The sequence below is a fragment of the Thunnus thynnus genome, chromosome 1, assembly GCF_963924715.1.
Source record: "Thunnus thynnus chromosome 1, fThuThy2.1, whole genome shotgun sequence".
In the NCBI taxonomy this organism is placed as follows: domain Eukaryota; kingdom Metazoa; phylum Chordata; class Actinopteri; order Scombriformes; family Scombridae; genus Thunnus; species Thunnus thynnus.
Genome location: NC_089517.1, coordinates 38211270 through 38231845, shown reverse-complemented (window position 1 = coordinate 38231845; position 20576 = coordinate 38211270). Strand labels below are relative to the sequence as shown.

Genomic DNA, 20576 nt, shown 5'->3' with positions numbered 1-20576 from the left:
ATGCGCTGTTATCCCCGTATTTAAACGATATTGCGTCTCCTCAGTCCCCCTTCCCTCTCTTTGACAGTCAGCCAGAAGGCTACACATGTACTCATAGGACTGGACTTATATCCAGGTAAATACTATTTATGCTGAACGGGCATGCACACATTATATAACAGGCACCAGGAGTTTATCCAAACTTGTTTTTTCCCCGGCCTGTTTGTGGTGCCCGCCTTGTCGACCACACCTCCAGCCATTATCAGAGACCTTGCTTTTAATTGACTACCATCTTTAATTTGAGGAAATACAGTAGTCAAATGTGCGGTGGTGGAAACCTACTTATTTAGATATAGACTACAGGTTACTTTGTTTTAGTTTCTTTTAGTTTTAGTTGAACTTTGGATGGAATTATTTTAAATATGAGGACGCATCTCTCTGTGTTATGATCTCTCCTTTCATCTAGCCACTCTGCTGTTACTTTCCCTGTATTCAGTCTTTAGTTATGCACATGCATACTTGTCAAAAGCTGATTAGAAACCTGGTTACACATATACATGGCAGAGACATCAGTGTTCTCCAGGAGAATTCTACCTACCAGGTTTCTCTAATCCCCAATCCTGACTACAGAAACCAGATTTCTTGTTTACATGACAGTTAAGAAATCAGCTTACTGGAGGAAGCCGATTGTAACCAGGTTACTTAAGTGTATGTTACACACTGATTGATGCAGTTGTTTCACTAGTATGGACATTCTTTCTTAAATCCAAGCCAAAAGCTTTTCAGATCCACCCTTTCAAGCTTACAGGAGGTTAATGTTTGTATTCCTCTAACAGTGTAAGTATCAGAGCAGAGCTTCACATGCTTGTCAAATTAATGTGGCTTACATAAGGCCCCAATCAGACAGAGCGCGGAACTGCAGGTTGCAAAAACCTGAGGCGCACTGCACTGCCTTTCTTGTTGAAGCCTTCAATTTAAAAAAAGATGGGCTTGCTGCGTCTTCCTTTTTGTTGTTGTTGCTAGGCAACCATTGAATCATCTGTCCTTAGCCTAACTGTTATTTTGCTGTGAAATAAACTCATTCCAGGTCTTTTCTGTTCAGATCATAGTAACTACAATTGGTAAAGTCACACAGCTCCAAGTATCCAGCAACAGCCACCACTAGTTTGTCCTCCATGACTGTTATCTCCACTTGTTTGATTGGACAATGGGAAAAAAACACTAATGATGTTGCACGCTTTTCCACTGAGTTGAAGTTAACGTCAGGCGCATAGAGCGGAAAAACGCGAGACGCTCAGCAAGGCAAAAAAAACGAGCAAAACGCTTCATTCTCATTGAAAACAATTACAAAAAGCAGCCCCAGGCTGCTAAAACGTGGTCTGCTTGGCTGCATGTAATGAAGATTTGTTGGGGCATGCTGTAGGTGTGTGTGCAAAGAATCTGTGGAGTGTTTGAAGAGCATGTTTGCAAAGAGCTGGATGAGCATAATGTGTGTGTGCCAAGTGTTTGAGGTGTGTGTGAGTTCTGAGAGCTGATGGATCCCAGGGAGCCTATCAGAGCTGACCAGGCCCAGAGCAGCAGGCAGTAATCACATGCTTATCATCAGCAGCGGAAGGAGAGGAAACAGAGCCGGACAGATTCACACAGCCCTGGATAAAGTGGCTGTGAGGGTGTGTGTGGTAGGGTAGGTAAGGCTATATGCCTGAAAAATGTTCATCCAACACGAGTAAGAAGTGAGGAACTATTTTCTGTCGTGACTGCTGTTATTAGACAGCAGTTTTTAGATGGAAGTGGACACAGAGTCTAATAACTCTTATATTAGAGCTGTCTGGCTGTTGTTAATGCACTGTAATAGCAAACACTGTGGCAGTGATTGAGGAGTGAGGACAGCAGACTGCTTTTATAGCTGAGACTCACATAAGAGGTTTTGGACACCTTCTAATGCACTGGGCATGTGTGTGTGTGTAGGAGAGAGCTTTATACTGTGTGTGTGGTAAAATAATGTGTAATTACTTTTGAGAGGCTTCAAGTGATTTTGCCTCTGTGCCTCTGGGCGACTAAAAGAGTAATTATATGTTAAAGTTCAACTGAAAGTTGTCCCTTTTTGCTATTAAAAATTATGTCAAAGTGATCTTCAGATTTATTGTGGATATTTTTCTTTACTGAAAGGTTGAAAAAAGGTCTTTGGAAAATCAGAAATGCACTTTTTGTTTCCACGCCACTGAGAGAGATTCAGATTTTACACACAAAACATACAATAAATTTATGAAATATGATTATCCAACTGTATATAAAGTAGTTCACATTAGCTCTCCTCTGATTTGCCACGACATTATAATGCTGCATATGTGTTAAAGCATCAGTAATAATATTCCAGTAATATGATATATAATATAATAATATAACACTCTGAAAGGGACCGTTCTGCTCAATAAATATTTTTGCTTTTGTATAAATAAATAAATAAATAAAATAATACATTTTGCTGACAATACTTTTTGTCAGAGAGAACAGAGTATTTTGACAGGGGAGTAAAATATATCAGTACTTTTTCCACCACTGTCTGCTGATAACTGTCGCCTACAAGCCAAAAACAGACAGCGTTTAAGGACCACACCATTTATCATCTAAACCTGACTGATGTTGACGTTTGCTGATTCAGTTTTTAGGCTGTTCAGCGTGCTACAGATGACAAGCTAAGTCGCTATCTACTCGTGCAAGCAGTGCAGTTTGTTTGGCTGCAAATTCCACTGACCATAGAGCAACACAACACATGTGTCCATGCTTGTATGTATATGAAGTACTCCAGCTGTTTCGGTTATTCTGTTAGAAAATCAACCCCTTCAATAGATGAAGGTAGCTTGTGAATATGGAAGTTATTCAGTAGTAAAAAGAGAGCTTTTATCTGACCTCTGGTTGTGAAAGTACTGCCTGTTAGTTACCTAGTTTGTGATTATAATTTCTCAAACTTGCAATCCATGATTTATTTAATTGTAATCAGATGAAATACATAATTTAATAAAAACATGAAACACATGAAATTGTAAAAGCACATTTTTGGTCAGAAAACATCAAATAGCACAATAAAGGCAGTCATCACGGCTCACCATAAGTTTTTAGCAGTGGATTTCACTGCTAGGAGGAAAAAGATTTTACTTGAAGCTTTTTTTCCTAAGTTGAAATGTATTGTTGCAGCATCTGATAACAACACAGCCCAAGAAGTGTGGTTTTGTTGTAAAATCCTACATATCCTACATACAGTACGTCACAGTGTTATTTTGTGGATATACCGTACAAAGATGCCACCACAGTAATGGCAGCTTGTTTACTTACAACCAAAAGCCAGTTTGAAATGCAATATTACTACTTAAGCAAACAACAATACAGAGTCATTCTATTGTATTTACTGTTGTTTGAGTTGGATGTAATGAATGAATGAAAAGCAGAAATGCAGAGGAGGATAAAGAGATGGAAAACTCAATCTGCTGATGTGATGGTTATTTATTTCTGCTTTAGAACATAACCACCATGAAACTATCAGAAGATAAAGTTTTGTTTATTTTATTTACTCAATTAGTTCTCTCTACCACTGCTCCTGCATTCTTATTCACTCACTTGTTCACCATAGTACACTCAGCAAACCCAACAGTACATGAATGTGTTTTTTATGTGCATTGTTTAAAGATGCATAGGGACCATGACCCTTGTGAACATGAGCAGATGAAGAAGCTGGTGAGTGTTCAGATGTGGAAGGTATAATTTGGGCCTTGTCAGAGGGATGGTTACTGCTTTATGCAAATAAGTTGAAATGCAATTATTTCATATATTTATGCAAATTAACAGTGGCCTTGTGACTGGTGTATGCACAGTCAGGGGAGGGTATAGTATAAAAAGTATAAACATTTAAAAATGCCACTTATGGGTACTGATTTTGTTCTCTAGAGAGAGCACATGTGATTTACAGAGCAGATTTGTATGTAGCATAAAAAAACATGCAATTTAAAGGAGCACTGCATATGTGTGTGTTTAAATGTGTGTATGTGTGTACTCACGTAGGGTCCTCTGTAGCAGTGTGGTGTTCCTCCAGCTCGTGGGCTTGTTTTAACCAGGGCACCTTGGCTTCTACTGGTACAGATTCTGACAGAGAGACAGAAAATGAGTTACACCCCATTCCTCCCAGTCTGACACCAGTTACAACAGCCCAAATTCATCAAATCTCACAATTAGACAATTAGCCCTAATTGGCCAAAAGTGATGCATACTGTTATGTATGTAATGACAGTGAACACTAGTGGGCGCTCTAAGCCTTGGTATGACGGTCTGTACCATAGACTGTATATAAAGATGGACGTGATGACAGCTCCCTAGAAGTGGAGCCAAAACATCTCGATTGCCCCCTGGTGGCTGGCTGCAGTATAGGTCATAAGTCCCGCCCCCTCCATGTTAGTGAATGGGACATGAGCCAAACTAAAGAATCAAAGTACACGTCAAATAAATTTTTTCCCAAAGATGGTTTCTGTCATTTCAGGTAGTTCTTATCATGCTGAAGTTTGTCCAAGCACTCATTTTTCTTGTAGGTTTGTTTTTAATTAGTTATTTGACGATTAGAAAGGGGGTCTGACGTCATGATTGACAGCTGTGACAACAGCTCTTAAACCTACGTCAGGCCGTGTTCCGTGGGCCGTCATGCCGCCGCCCAACTCTACTGCTCAGACTCTGGCTCCAAATGACGTCACACAAGCAAGATGGCAGCTCCCGGACAGGAGATATTTTGGCTTTTGGCGTCTATGGTCTGTACCAATGAACTGCTTCTCCCCACACTAAAATCTGAGTTGAAGTGAAGCCATCATGTCCGTGTGCCTTGGCATGTGTGTGTCAAAATTGTTTGCACATAGATATAAAAGGGAGCAACATAAGATAAACTGGCGACGAGGTGAAGACGGGAAACTTTTCCTCACTTTTGAGCGTTGAATGTTGCATTGTGAGTGAAGTCTAGGCGAGAAAGAACATCCATGCTAAGAAGAAGTTAACAAGCTAGCCTCTGCGTTAGCTACTTTAAGTGCAGGTACAGCCAGTAATTAGCCAGTCACCCACTGAAGACTTGGGTTTGCAAGCGGACCAAGACAGACGCATTATGGCTGGAATCAATGGACATATGGATCAATTTGATGACACCGGGGAGCAATGGGCAATGTATATTAAATGTTTTGAGCATTATGTCCTGGCTGCTTAGTGTGATGGGCCCAAAAACATATGTGCAGTCTGCTCACCCCTGTGAAGCCTGGGGATATGGACTATAAACGTATTGTGGATGAACTGCAGGCCCATTTCACTCCGAAACCCCTCGTGATAGCGGAGAGGTTTCGCTTCCACAAAAGGAACCAAAAGGACAGGGAGAGACTTCCTGAATACGGTGAAGTTGGTGCACATTTGGAGGACACACTAGGGGACAGATTCATTTGTGGACTAAAGAGTGAAGCAGTAGAGAAGCGCCTTTTGACAGAGGAAAATATTACCTTTCAGAAAAAAGTCAATTATGCTGTGTCGGCGAAGACAGTGGTGCGTGACGCACAGCTGCTGACTGGTTCGCTCAAGGTGAACGCTGCTCTCTCTCCAAAACTCTGTGACAAGTGCCAGCGATGTGGGAAAATAAATCATACTGATGATGACTGCTGGTACAAAGATCAAGACTGCCATAATTGTGGGAGGAAAGGCCACATTTGTAAGAATAAGACTAAGAGCAATCCAGAGAGAGAGAGAAAACAGAGAGAGAGAAGACCGGAATATAAAGGTAACTTAACCAAGTGCAGTGGGAGAGAGAAAAAGAGGAGAGTGCATCGTGTTGAAACAAGTGTTAATCAAAGTGATGAAACAAAATCTGACACAGATAATGAACTAGGACTGAACTCTCCAAAAAGGGAAATTTGCACGCATCTCTGTGTCGCCAATGGTAGATGGAAAATAAACGGAGATGGAACTGGATACTGGGGCTGTTGTTTCTTTGATTTCATGGGGACAGTACGAAAGTTTTCGAGACATGTGCCCTTTACGCCTATTGATATTGTGCTGAAAACATACACGGGAGAGCCTCTTGCACCAGAAGGGTTACTAAAGTGCAAGTAAGTCTAGACAAACCACTGAGTTACCCTTGTATGTAGTAGGGATGTGCAGAGAGCAAAGATGCAGAGAGTAAAAATCCTGTTTTGGTTTTTATTACACTTATTAATTTTAGGTCATTAAAGTGTTAAAATAAGTGTTCATCGATAAACTATCTTATGAAGGAGGTCAAATTCAAGTCTCCCAAATCATAGACGACTGCACTGACTACTGAGCTAAAGCTCAGCTCTGCACTGTGGCATCGACAGACATTTGGCTATTTATACACACATAACACAGAGGCAGCACAGTGTGTAATGTGTAGGGAAGAACTTCAAAGGCGATTCTTGCTTAGAACTTTTCATTTATTGCCTATTTTTTACAATCTAACTTTGTGGAAAGGCGAAGGGGAACAACAGGTTATGGAGAGTCCCTTGGGAGCACTTAACGAGTGTCAATAGCTCAGCTTTATCTCTGGAGAACACCCCCAACCCCGAGAGTGATGTCCAAATAAGGAAATGTGCGTCATGTAGCAGGTGGATGTGATTCCCCTCATTGAGAGCTGCTAATAGATGTAACACAGCAGAGCAGAGGAGAGAGACTGAGATAGTGATGTAACTGACCTGTGTCTTGTTATTTGCTGTGTTTTTTTTTCTTCCCAAAAACAAATAGTTTTAAAAATATTTGTAATAAATAAATATTTGTAAAAACCCACTATTTGTGCTTTTCCAAATACCATATTTGGATTCAGCTCCACCCCTAGTATGTAGTAAAAGTGGATGCACCAGCACTGTTTGGACGAGAATGGCTGAGAGCTATTAGACTGAACTGGAAGAATTTAAAGACTGTGTATGCAGTAAAGCTGGGAGAGAAAGACAGCCTAGGGAGTGTGTTAAAGAGGCATTCCACTGTTTTCTCTAATGAGCTTGGCAGACTGAAAGGAATTAAAGCCAGAGTAACTCTTAAACCTGACTGCATGTCCAAGTTCTGCCAACTGAGTAAGGTGCCCTATGCCCTTCGACCTGAAGTGGAGGCTGAACTGACATGCCTTACTAAGCTCGGAGTGATCTCACCAGTGCAGCACAGTGCCTGGGCAACACCCGTGGTTCCAGTCAGCAAGAAAGATGCCACAGTGAGACTCTGTGGTGATTTCAAGGTCACAATCACCTGAGCTCTCTGTGTGGACAGATGCCCTATTCCATGAATTGAAGACCTTTTTGCTTCTCTAGTTCAATGCTTCAGTAAGCTAGACTTGTTAAATGCTTACCCACAGATGTAAGTTGAAGAGGAGTCAAGGAAGCTACTGATCTCTACACAGAAAGGACTTTTCTGCTACAACCACTTACCTTTTTGGAATAGTGCCTGCATTTGTGTTGTTCCATAAGGCTATGGACCAAGTTCTCCTTGGGCTTCTCTTCACTCACTGTTACTTGGAAGATATCCTCAAACAGGAGAAGTGCCTCTTTTTCCATGAGTCAGTGGAGTACCTGGGTCGTATCATAGATGCTGTGGGGCTCCACAAATCACTATCGTGGGTGTTCCTGCACCCACTAATGTCAGCCAACCATGTTCTTCCCTCGGAATGATCAATTATTATGGACGGTTCATTCCCAACCTAGCCACCATCCTGAATCCACTGAATGCACTGCTGCATAAGAGAAAGAAATAGCAGTGGACTACAGCCTGTGAGTCAGCTTTCTGAAAAGCAAAGGAGCTCCTGGTATCCCAGAAGGTGCTGACTACAATTTATGTAAGAAAAAGAACCAGGGGATATCATCTACTCCACCAAAGAGAAGGATCATGCCAGAAACAAGACAGCAGTGACAAATGTGGCAAATAATCGTGCCAGCACCACTTAGATTGCCTGGATTTCTGCCTGGGTCTTGATAAAAATGAAGATCCCTAGTCTCTTGAGCAGTTTGTCAAGACACAATTTTGGCAAATTTAGAGTCCTTTATGAAGTTGCAGACTTAAGATATGCTATAAGGACAACTCTGCCTCGCGTGTGACACCTCACCCTACGGGGTAGGTGCTGTACTCTTGCACGTTATGCCTGATGGCGAGGAAAAACCCATTGCCTATGCTTTGAGAATTCTCAGCATGGCAGAACAGTCACTCTTGTCAGTGGGCGATGGTGGGAAAGGATTTATGTGGACTTTGCAGGCCCATTTGAGGGACACATGTACCTGGAGGCTGTGGATGCACATTCCAAGTGGCCCGAGGAGCATATCATGGACAACACAACAGCTAGCAAGACCATCCAAGTACTGAGGGGCCTCTTCAGTCATCATGGCATCCCTCACGTTCTTGTGAGCGACAATGGCCTTTAGTTCTGTTCTGAAGAATTTGCTGCATTCCTGAAGTCCAATGGTGTTGAGCACATCTGCTTGGCAACGTACCACACTGCTACCAATGGGTTGGCCAAACACTTTGTGTAGAATTTCAAACATGCCTTAATATCTAATACCCTTAAAATCTAATACCCACCACACCATAACCAAGGAATCACCAGCTATGTATTAATAACACTGGAGGACATCTCCAGTGTTATTAATAGTTTCTATTGACCTTCCACTCAGAAAAACAATGCATCATCCCTCTAATATACTCATTTCACTATTAACAAATAAATGTGCATAAAGCATGTATGATGGTGTCTGCCTAATATATTTTATTGAAACAATAATTTTCACATAGCCACAAAACTGCACAGAAATGGAAAGCGTGTCCAATATTTCAGGCTTTTCTCCACATTTCAGCACACAGATTGGTCCATAATGAAAAGTGCAGAGAGCACAAAAGCCTCAAATTGTGTGTCTTTAATTAACAGAGATGCACACACATAGAGCTCTCCACAATCACAAACCAACTTTCATGTATTTTGCTTCTTTCACTTCTCTAGTATTTCGCATCTATAACATAATCTACTGAAATGTCAAAATTCAGCAGTTACACACAGATTCCAAGTTTATATGGTGGAATTGTTATATTATTGTATACATTCATTGTTATAAAGCAGCCTCTTACTGTATGGATGAATCCTGAGCTACAGCAGCGCTGTTATTTTTATTTTTAAATCCAAGATAAGCCCACAACCCCACTTGAGCCCCTCTGCCCAATGTCTGACTGTAGATTTTGGCCTTAATATCATTCAATATCAATTCAGTATCATTCAAGTCTCACAAACTTGAAGATTTGAAGAGAGAGAGAGACAGAGAGAGAGTGAATGTGCGCACAGTAAAACCAATTACGACGCTAATAACTCCACCCTAACTGCGTGTGGCAATTAGTACTGGACTTTTGGAATTTGACTGTTTTTGCAACAAGGCTAATTTGCATAGAAAGGGGTCAATTTTGTACAGACTGTATGAATATTACCTCATTTACATACATGCAAACGGCACAGGCACACCATGACGCTATCTGCTTGGCAGCACAGTTTGTGTTTTGCCTATTGTTACTTCCCTGTGATGTTTGAACTTCACGGAATGATGTATGAGCAGAGTTTGTTTTCACATTCATCTGATGTAGGTGGAAAGTTGCATGGTTTTGGGACATCACAACTAGTTTTCAGAGTCAGTATGTAACTTACAGAAGTCTCCAGTGCACACATATTGAGAATGGACTTTTCAGTCAGTGAAGGAGAGCAGAGTATCTATATATGTTTTAAAACTTGACTAGAGGATATCTTAAAGGAAATGAGGTGTCCTGTTCCAGTCACTAGTTTTGAACCAAGGCCTGATGGTATGAAAATCATGTGAATAATATGCTATGGCCTTCAAAGTCACCAGATATTAACCCAGCTGAACACCTGTGTGAGATTTTGGAGAGACACCGTCATCATTACACCAGATGAGGGAATATCTTTCCTTCTTGTATTCAACAGGAGGATATATACACAGCCGTGTGGTGGAAGGTATCGGATTTAAAGGAATGGTTTAACACACACACAGCTCTCAGACCGTCACTATAGTGTCTCACCTCTGGGCTTGTGGCAGGCGATAGGGACCAGACAGTCTTCTTTAACATGAGGTTTGAGTGCTGTGTCACAGCCTCCAATGTGCTGCCCACGATGGTCAATGCACAGAACCACTCGGTAACGCAGGCCACGGCCACATGTCACCGTGCACTGCAATGAGAGGGCAACACACACGTCACAATATACACCTTACAAGTGATATCTGGACCCATCATGATCAATCTGGGTGAAATATCTGATAAAAAAATGGATGAAATTCAACCCTGGAACAAAAGCTTGGATGAAGTACAGATGGGTTTCCCCTTGTTATTGACTGACCTGAGACCACTCCATGGCCACCCACTGGGGGCAGGCGAAAGTGTTGCAAATCTGTCGAGTGACAGGTCGAGGGGAATGGGTGCACTTCCACTCATCTACCTGGGAGAACTGTCCGTGGGTGTCCTCCTCCACACACACCACACTGCGATCTTGCCAGCCACCACCTTCACCGCAAGACACCGAGCACTGGGTCCAGGGGCCCTGCTCCCAGCTGCACACACACACACACACACACACACAGGACAAGGGCCAAGGTCACTACATGCTGGCTCATGTCATTTAATGATGCAGGTAACAACATTTGCCACCAAAATCACCATACAGACTAATGTTCTGTAAACAAACTGGAGCAGTAACTGACTGAAGACAGTGAAGTCATTCTGCTAGCTCTAAATTGTATTGTTGTTCACAGTGTATTATAGTTATGGATGGCATCATCTAGTCTTTTTCTAGTATATAAGAAAGAGTTTTATAATTTCAAGCTTAGCGATATGTTTGGTCTGACAGTTTGGCTCTAAATGCTACAATACACTTTTAACTGTTTTATATACAAGGGTTCTTCTTTTACTGGCATCCTATCTGCTTTATATGAGCATATTCCTTTTATTTGCATCGTATTTGTTCATATATGTGGTTATTTATTTTACTGAAGTTTTTCCTAATTTATATGAGCTTTCTGTTATTTGCATTTTATTTGTTTATATATGAATTTATTTCTTTTAATTTGCACTTGCACTTTCATCTGTTTTATATATAGGCTCAGTGCTTCTTAATATATGTGCTCTAATGTTCCTAATTCTTGTAAGTGATACAGGGGGTGGCTTACATGGGTTTCTGATTTTTTATTTTTATTTTTATTCTGTAAATTATTTTAATCTGGAAAACACTTGTACTGTGCTTATGAACGAAAAGTGCTTTATGAATATAATAATAATTATTAGATGTGCTGGCACCAAAGTGCAAAGCACAACTGTTGTAATCCTGCATGTTTATTATTATTACTATCATTTTTTCTTTTATTCTTATTCTTCTGCCAAAAGTTTGGCATGCTTTTTATCAAACTCTTTCTAACACAGTTGTCAATCTTTTCAACTGATGATTCAACCAGGAGGAGTTCCATGTCCATCCAAGCTGTGGAAGTTTTTCAGCTGTGAGTTAAGTGACAATGTCTAAGCAAAAAATCAATTCTGTAACCAGAGGCACTCAAAATAGCATCACATAAACATTTGAATACATCATTACAGAGAAAGAGGACTGTGGATTTGGTTCAACATCAATTATATTGAAAGCGAATTATGAAGGAATTTCCTCCTGGACTAGACTGTGATTGGTCTTTGGAGTGATTACTGTGACTACTGATGTCCAGGATTGGCGCAGCACTTTGACCACTCTTCATGTGCACTTGTACCCTGAGGTCATGCTCGTATTTGTGCTTTTACACAGATTCTGGAAAATGTTGATCAGGACCACTTTAATGAAGATCTGCATTATATTACCTTGAATATAATGATGAGCTCCTCTGAATATTGATTTGATTTGATGATCCAAAGCTAATGCCTTGTCAACTTCAGTCTGTTACTTACGGGTCAACTGTCTATAATGGCATGCACATTCCCATGTTACACACTCCCCCACACATAAATGAAGGTGAGGACAATTACAGAGGCAGTATTATAACAATTAAGGTTGTTCCTCACAGTTGGACTGTCTCATATTATGATGCAATCAGATAATAGCGGTGAGCAACAGCTATTCCACTGCCAGTGAAACATCGACCTCGCCAGACATAATCTGTCTGTTCCCTGTTGGCGTTGTATAGTATGAGAGAACTGATGCATCTAACTAAACATATAAAGCAAACAAGTCATCAACACCTACTTAAAGTACAACAGCCTATTTACACACAATAAACATTTATATTTAACCAGGACCACAATCTGTCTTACAACCATAATCAAATACTGTGAGCTGTTAGTTAACAAGAGCAGATATTGAAGGAGAAAAAAAAAGAAATACATTGATGGCGAACATTTGGAAGATCCTTTCAGTATGAACATTTTATGTTGGCAGTTGACTGTTTACAGATCTGTTCAGTTTAAACATTCCCTGGTTATGATTCAAGGTATGTTTCCTATAAAAAGTATTTGCTAATTTGTTATATATGAAGATAACTGTTCAGAGACATGGTTGCTTCAAGACCAAAAAGGCCAGTTGACACTTGTAGATATCCTGAAACATGGATGACTGAGGATCTTCACTGACATTTTAACTCTTTTGTTTAGCTTGCTTTATAAGTTGTACAGTTTCAGTTTCATTAGCATTCTAATTACAGATGTTTGTAAATAGGTTTCCAGCAGCCATGTTCATGTTGCATCTTTGATTGATATAATCCAATATGATTGTCTGGGTGCTGATTCCTCATAAACAGGTGCTTTATATATACCAGCACATCGCTCCAATTAAATTGTTTTAAAAGGCATAGAGCTTTCAGACAGGCAGCCCTTCCTCAGCATATAAACTGGCAAATCAGTAAATCAGTCAAAACAACAAATTATTAAAGAGTGCAGCCATACTGATGATTTTTTAAAATGACTCTTAAAATTTGTCAAATTGCTAAAGCACAAACTAAGGGCCAGGGGATTATTTCCACTGTGAACACATAATTATGGGTTAAAAACTATATTATATTATATGAATGTCATGTGGCAATTCCCACAAAAAAACAAACAAGCAGCAACATAAGCACACATACATGCACTGTAACATTTAGTTATTTGACATGTCAGTAGAGATTAAAGTCAAGCCAGCCTTCTGGAAAAAAAAGCCTTGCATCTACTGATTCACACACATCAATAAACTCTTTCAGCATTGATTCCACACACATGCAGGTCCTGTTGTGAGGCAGCGTGCTATGGCGCTACACAGCCAAGCATGTCTAAAGGAAACGATGGCCTATTAGAGTGTGAGGCAGTCACTACCGATCACACCTGATGTGCCAGCAGCTGAGCTCAGAGCTGAAAATGTCCACATCTATGAAGTACACACAGACAACTTTTGGAAGGAATTAAAAAAAGAGAATGTTCATCAGCAAAACTGGAGTGTTCTCTCTCCCCGATGGATAGATGAAGTCAGGCTGTTAGAGACGGGCCTGTGTTGACTGATGGATAGTGCTACACTTTGGGAGACAGCTGCTGTGGAACAACACTCAGTAACTGTATTTAAGACACAATAAAACTCAACTATTTGCTTCTCTCCTTGTAAAATGGTGGTGGGCTGGGGGTAGGAATTTTAATTTTTCCTTTGGTTGAAGGGAGAGTAGTTTTATTTTTTATTGAGTCATTGAATAATAAATCATAATAAAAAGAAAATAGGTGTTCATTAAAGCTTAGACAAACCTAAAGACAAGCTGAAACCTACTACACATGAAGACCTTATAAATGAGCCATCACATAGACAACACACTGAAAGACAGTGCAATAACGACTGGAGCTCTGGCGGTTGACGACACCGCAAATCCCTCAAGAATGCAAATTGCTGCGTGTTCTTGTGCTAAAACAAAGATGGATGCCAACTGGCCCTTTGCACTGTTTATATGCAGTGCAGTTTGTGCTGAAAAGGCAAAGAAAGGAAGAAAAAGGTGCAGAGTTTAGGTGAGATCCTGAATGTTAGAGGTCCTGGGTCACATGGACTGTAGAGCCAACAGAAGGAACCGGAGGTGAGTGACCTTTAAATGAAACAGGTTTTGGTCAGCTGTAGCTCTCTGATGTTGTAGAGAGTCATTTTCTATACAGCTTACTCAGCAGTTCAGTTGTCCAGTGCTCTCTCACACCACAAACCTTTCTGCTCTCTTTCTTTTGTTCTTTTGTCCCTCCAGTGAAACACAAAGCATGTCACTGGTCTCCGATGCCAGTCCAAATATCAAACATGTAATTAAAAATCTTCTTTACATATCACACACATTTTTTTCTGCTGACTGTCAACACTGACTGACCCAGACAGAACAGACCTGATCCAACTCGCTCCCATCAGTCGTCATATCATATTAATTATCGGCTCAACAGTCGTAATGTAGAGGACCACAGTCCTGTCTGTATAAGAATTGTTTTTTCATAACAATAAACTAAAAGTTTAATAGAAAGAGCCAATGTAAAATTTTCACAACAGTTACCACCACCTTAACCAGGGTTTATATGGCTATATATTATCAAAGCTGAGTCTGTGGGTTCATCTTTCACATAAAAGTAGTCATGTGAATCATTGTTAATATAAAAATATCTATTACAGCGGCTGTAATGTTTCATATAAATTTAGTCTGTAATATAACGCATGTTCAACATTACACATTGCCAACAAGCATTTTCCTGACAGTAATTCACTGTGTTGGTATTTGCAGTTGCATCTTTGGCTCATCTGTCTGGAGGAAACAGACCAATTAAGATACTGAGTTTTAAAATCCAATTGAAATTACAGTTAGTCATCTCTTTTATACATCAGAAATAATGTCAACATGTTTTTTTTTTAAATGTGTTATTAGTAGTTAATGTTAATAGTCTAGTTTAAGAAAAACTTGCAACATTTTGAGAAATTACAAAGAAAATCAATCGTGCAAAAATATTAAAACAGCCAGCCCGTATTTTCTACTGAGAATATGGTTAATAGCTTTGGAAGGCTGTCATGTCACTTTTCCATGTAGATGTTATAAATTCCTCTATGGATCGTATGTGGAGGATTTACAGCATTTCTCCCCACACGGGAAATTTCATGTGTTCAAAGGACCCTCCATAACTCTTATTAACATTCTTTTTACTGTTACTTTTTCTACTTCTGATTTCCTCACGGTACACTAATAGGTGTTTTTCAACCAGTAATTTCTAAGACTTTCTGCCCACTCCCTTCCTGTGTTACATTTCACCCACCACTGCATCCAAACTGAAAATATGTTAAATTACAGCTGTGAATTACTGTACTTGTGTAAATTTTAAATGAGTGACTGTAAGGGATACTCACCGAGGCAGAGGTTGAAAGTGATCGTATGGCATCACCTCTTTGAATCCATCACTGGAGGAGACACAATATCACAAAATACTGTAAATTTAGGCTATAACATCCAGTTAGCTCCCATACTATAGAGTAGGGATGTGCAGAAAGCCCAGTATTTGTATTTGTATCTGTATTTGTTGAGGCAGCAAAATTATTTGTATTAGTATTTGTATTCGAATAAAAATGGAAAGAGGCTTAAAAATCCTGTTTTTGTTTTTATTACGCTTTTAATTTTAGAAAATTAAAATGTTACAATAAGTGTTCATAAATAAACTACCTTATGAAGGAGGTCCCCACATCAGGTCTTGAACTGGAGTCTTCCAGATCATAGACGACTGCGCTGACTACTGAGCTAAAACTTTACTCATTGCCTCATTGCAGACAGACCTCTAACTAACAAATATTTTTTTGAATATTTGTATGAAACAAATATTTGTAAAAAAAAAAAAAACACTATTTGTGCTTTGCCGAATAATGTATTTGTATTCAGGCACACCCCTACTATAGAGATCATAAGATTCTCAGTAAAGCATATATATAAGCACAAGACCACTCAGTGTGCTTATTAATACCACTTTGGCCTTCAAGGTCATAAAAATAAGAGAGTTAAAAGGAAATGCTTTGTGCTTCCAGCTTCACATTTCTGCTCTTAACCTATTGATTAAATCCTCCATTGATCCAGCCTTTCATAAAAGAAGCACTGAGACGTGCTATGATGATAATCAGCCATTTCACCCTAGTTTTTTTTTCTGGCAGATGTGAACATTTCAATGCATTGACTTGGCTTGGAAATCTGAGCATTACCCAGACAGATCCTGAGGAAAGTCCCTCCAGCAATGCCAAACAAAGCCTGAAGCCTGTTTTGAGCCTGATTGGAACCAATCAGGCCCCATTAAGCTGCCATTTCTGTATTTTGAGAACATAACAAAGCTTTATTAAAAGTAAGATGATGTCAAAATACATTTTATTATAGCTGATGTTATACTGTCTAATGTTGTAATGGAGGATGATCACCCTGAAATATGTGCCACTGAAGACCAAATCTGTTTATAAGTGGTACTTGCAACGAGGCCCATAGTCTCTTACTGTCCTCTTCAAAGCTGCAGTCAGCAACAGTTCAGATATTATAGTAAATACCTCCATGTTTGTGCAATATTATTAATCTATTAATCGCCACTTCAGCATGCAGTAGTACTTCATGGTTTTCAACTAATTGTTTATTTGACTATAATCTTTTGCTGCAGTTCTTATGTGCATGTTTGTTGTTGCTGCTCACTCAAGAAAGCTGTGATTGCTTAAAGGACGGGTTCACAATTTTTCAAGTCTTAAAACAACAGTTAGGAGCCCAAATAAACACTGAAACATGTTTTTCTTGCTGTAATGATCCCTCCTGTTCATACTGACCATTAGAAAATTCCTTCATAATGCACTTACAATGGAAGCGATGGAGGAAAAAATCCACAGTCCTCCTTCTGTGCAAAAATGTATTTAAAAGTTTATCTGAAGCTAATATGAAGCTTCAGTGTCCAAATGAGTCAAATCAAGTAGATATCTTTCAACATAACAGTCTTTTTAGTGCCAAAGTCCCTCTTTTTGGTACTATACTTCCACTGCAGCTCAACAGGGAAACACTGTCCGAAGAAACACAAAGAGGGAATTTGATGTTAAAAAGACTGTAAATGTGTCAAATATCCACTTGATATGACTAACTCAGACTGCTAAAGCCTCATATAAGCTTCACATCAACTTTTAAATGACTGTGTGGACACACTATGGATTTTGGCCTCAATCACTTACATTGAAAGCACATTTAAAGGGGATCTTTTAATAGCCAGTATGAACAGGAGGAATGATTACAGCAAGGAAAACCTCTTTCAGTGTACATATAGGCACCTGACTGTTGGTTTAAGACAGACTTGAAAACCGTGAACCTTTCAATGTAAAAACTGCTTAAATGTCCTCATGTCAACACCTAGAAACTAATCTAACTTGTATATATAAAGTAGCTTGAGCTGGATTAGAGAGTGGATGGATGTGACATTGTATCAAATACCACACTGTAATGATTCCTATACCTCTCTAGGCAGGGGTCCATGTTGCACTCCTTGAGTTTTGGTGTGGGTTTGGTGTTTTCAGGATAGCTGTTACAATGGTGTTCAGGCAGGGTCTGATTGGATCGGATGTCTGTGCACTCTGCAGAGTTCAGCTGATAGCCTGGAGGAGGACACAGGCTGTTTAACTGAACTTTAATGGAAACAGCTGGCAAATATCACCAGCTGGATGTACAATATTGTTCTCTATATCAAACACAGACAGCTGATTACAGTCACTCTCTACTGACTGATGGTCACCTCACCTCCTCCACAGGTGACAGAGCAGGGGAAGAAGTCTGTCTCTCTCCACTGGTACCTGATTGGCTGGTAGAAGAGAAACTGGACCACCGTGTCCTTGGATCCTCCATACTTCATCTGGATAACATGTAGGGTGAAAGAAGAGTAAAAACAGAACAGCATTAAGTCAAATAGTGTAGGGCAGAGGAGATTAGAGTACAGAACAGGAGAGGAAAGACGAGGAAAGTAGGACAGAGTTGAGCTCAGTAAAGCAGAGGATCCCACTAAGAATCAAAGAGAAGAGTCATGTTAAAGGAGCCTTCCATTGATTTTGTCAGAGTCGATTTACAAGTCATGCAGAGTACAGCTCAGCCTAAAAAAACAGTTGTATGATGTGATTCTTAAGGGCTTTTTTGAAGTCTGACAGAATCAGACTTAAGTAATCTCAGCATGAGATATATTATTCATGACATATTTATAACAAAAAAATAAATAAACTGAGGGAGTGGAGTTTGAGGAACGTGGATCTTCATTCAGACAGGAATTCTCCGTTCTTCCTCTGCGAGTGATTCAAAGGTCACACTTTGCATCTTGTGTGTTTTCTTTTTTCTTTCTTCTTCTGTGCACTAATCGAAGTACAGCAGTAAACATTCCTCCACAGACACCATGTTTGTTTACTACTGTGGTCTTGGAAATGCTCTGATTAGCTTTCACTGGCCTATATTTCCTCCTTGAGGACTGAGATTGATCACTTCCACTGGTGCGTAAGAGTGCATATTGAGTATGTCCACCATGTGTGTGTTTGTGGTGGCTGGGCCTGTTTGCATATGTGTGTGGAGCATGTTTGGGGCTTTAAAGTGGTCTAGACAGGAGGTAATGATTGCTTTCATTTCACATGTTTTCAAGCTCAGTGAAACAAAGCTGTGGCTGTAATTTGGAAAAGTTTAGTTAAAACATCATGATTGTAAAACAGAACCAATTTAAGAATCAAAATTATGGTCAAACATTAGACCCACATTTCTGGCTGATAATTTGACACAAAATGAAAGACCTCTAAGTTTTTCAGTAAGTGAGTGTTACAACTTCCTTCAAAGGACAAGGTGGTGCCTTATTAAAATACAACTTTACAACAGTCCCTCCTTTTCTTTTGATGATGTAACTGATATGTAAGTCATTCACTACAACCTTGCAGCAGTATTTGGCTTTTTGGATCAAACTTTTTACTGAATGTGGAAATGATGAAATACCGACTGACTCGCTTATTCACTCTGAGATACTGTAACTTATAGTATACTGAAATACACGTGTGTGATGACTTTGATGAATTTCTAAGCTACACCTCATCTGGATAGAGGAGAGGAAACAGATGAGTGCTAGTGTTGACTGGATTAGCTTCTGACTGATTGGGCTTGATGTCTACTATAATGAATTTCAGTAAACATCATGCACAAATAGTACAGAATCAAGACTTTAATCTGAAAAATTCTGCCCTCCAGCATGCATGGCATAACCAGAAACTGCTGCTATAACATCTACCCACATCAGTAAGTCCCAAACCACAGCAGCTGTTTCATAATCAACTTTTTAAGCATGTGCACAAACAAGCTGTGGGTATTGCATGCAGAAGGAAAGTCTTCTTGAAATATTTCTCTTGTACCCACCTGTAATCTCCACCAGAAAAGTGTGAAGCTGTAGAAGACAGACTTAATGGATACTGGGAGTCAATGCCCTGTTTCCAACAGAAACTAGAGAAATCCTTTTCATGCACACATCACATTAAACTGTAGGCAATCAAGGACTTGGGTCACACTCCTCACGTTGTATCTATTTCACCAAATCACAGATATTAACACTAATACTAACATAGCATAGCAGCCACTTTTGCTACCAGCCAAACTTCTCTGATACTTGGCTGCACTGGGCTGCCATCCAAATTCAGCATGTTACTACATAATGACACTGGTTCCATGTTAAAGGATAAGGTTGGTGTCAGGGATGCCCTGATCCAGTTTTTCTGGCCCTGATCCAGTCTTTTAGTATTCAGATTCAGTTGGATCCAATACTTACATTTACCTAAACTAGTGCAGTGCCTGTTCAAAATGTGCCTGTTCAGAACAGGCTGATTTCTTAATACCTAGAGAGAGTTGTGCCCTTTCCCTAAATGCCTCTCATACAGACTACTAGTAGACACTACAATTTACTCCCTCAATACCTGAGATGCAGGCTATCAGTAGACGCTACAATTCACAGATGTTGCCTAAACACCTCACACACAGAATATCTGGAGACTAGAATTTTGAGTTGAGCTGAAGTTGATTGGATGAACTGTAGTACCCATTCAAAACGTGCCTGAGACATCCTGCACTATGTCTTGAACATAGTTCCTGTGTGTGAGGAGCAGGAATAGAGTTTAACTCTCTAAACCTTTTCAATTAATTCTCTATGGTAGTTCTTATCAGCATGAATGTAATCCCATCTCTGACCAAAATGTGGGTTGCACTGGCAGAGTGGCGCTGTCTGTATTTCCACTTGTTGACTCCACAGGCAGATGAAGAAGCAGATCAAGGTTGTAGAAAGTACATTGTTTACGAGGTATTTTTATATATTTCTTGAGAACCACTCATCCAGACAACTTCACACATCAACATTGCACTTCCTTGTTTCCCAAGCAATCCACCTGCCAAGTATGAAGTAGATCGGATGAACGATTCTCGAGATACGCAAAGGACAAACCTACATACATACATACATACATACATACATACATACAGACAGACAGACAGACAGAGATTCCTTGCTTTATATAGAGAGATGTTGGTTAAATACGTATCTGG

At 39.8% G+C, this 20576-nt stretch overlaps 1 protein-coding gene across 4 annotated transcripts in view; it reads right to left on the bottom strand.

The window, feature by feature from the left end:
• The window catches only part of adamtsl3 (ADAMTS-like 3), a 301025-nt gene that overhangs the window by 76372 nt on the left and 204077 nt on the right, over positions 1-20576 (bottom strand). For 3 of the 4 annotated variants that reach the window (XM_067597526.1, XM_067597542.1, XM_067597534.1), the window contains 6 exons: positions 17769-17880; positions 17488-17626; positions 15380-15430; positions 10373-10583; positions 10057-10204; positions 4032-4116 (listed from right to left, as the gene is read on the bottom strand). In XM_067597526.1, coding sequence (XP_067453627.1) covers positions 4032-4116; positions 10057-10204; positions 10373-10583; positions 15380-15430; positions 17488-17626; positions 17769-17880 — 746 coding nt within the window. Of the gene's footprint in view, positions 1-4027; positions 4117-10056; positions 10205-10372; positions 10584-15379; positions 15431-17487; positions 17627-17768; positions 17881-20576 lie in introns of those variants that run through there. The other variant, XM_067597552.1, reaches the window with a different exon arrangement.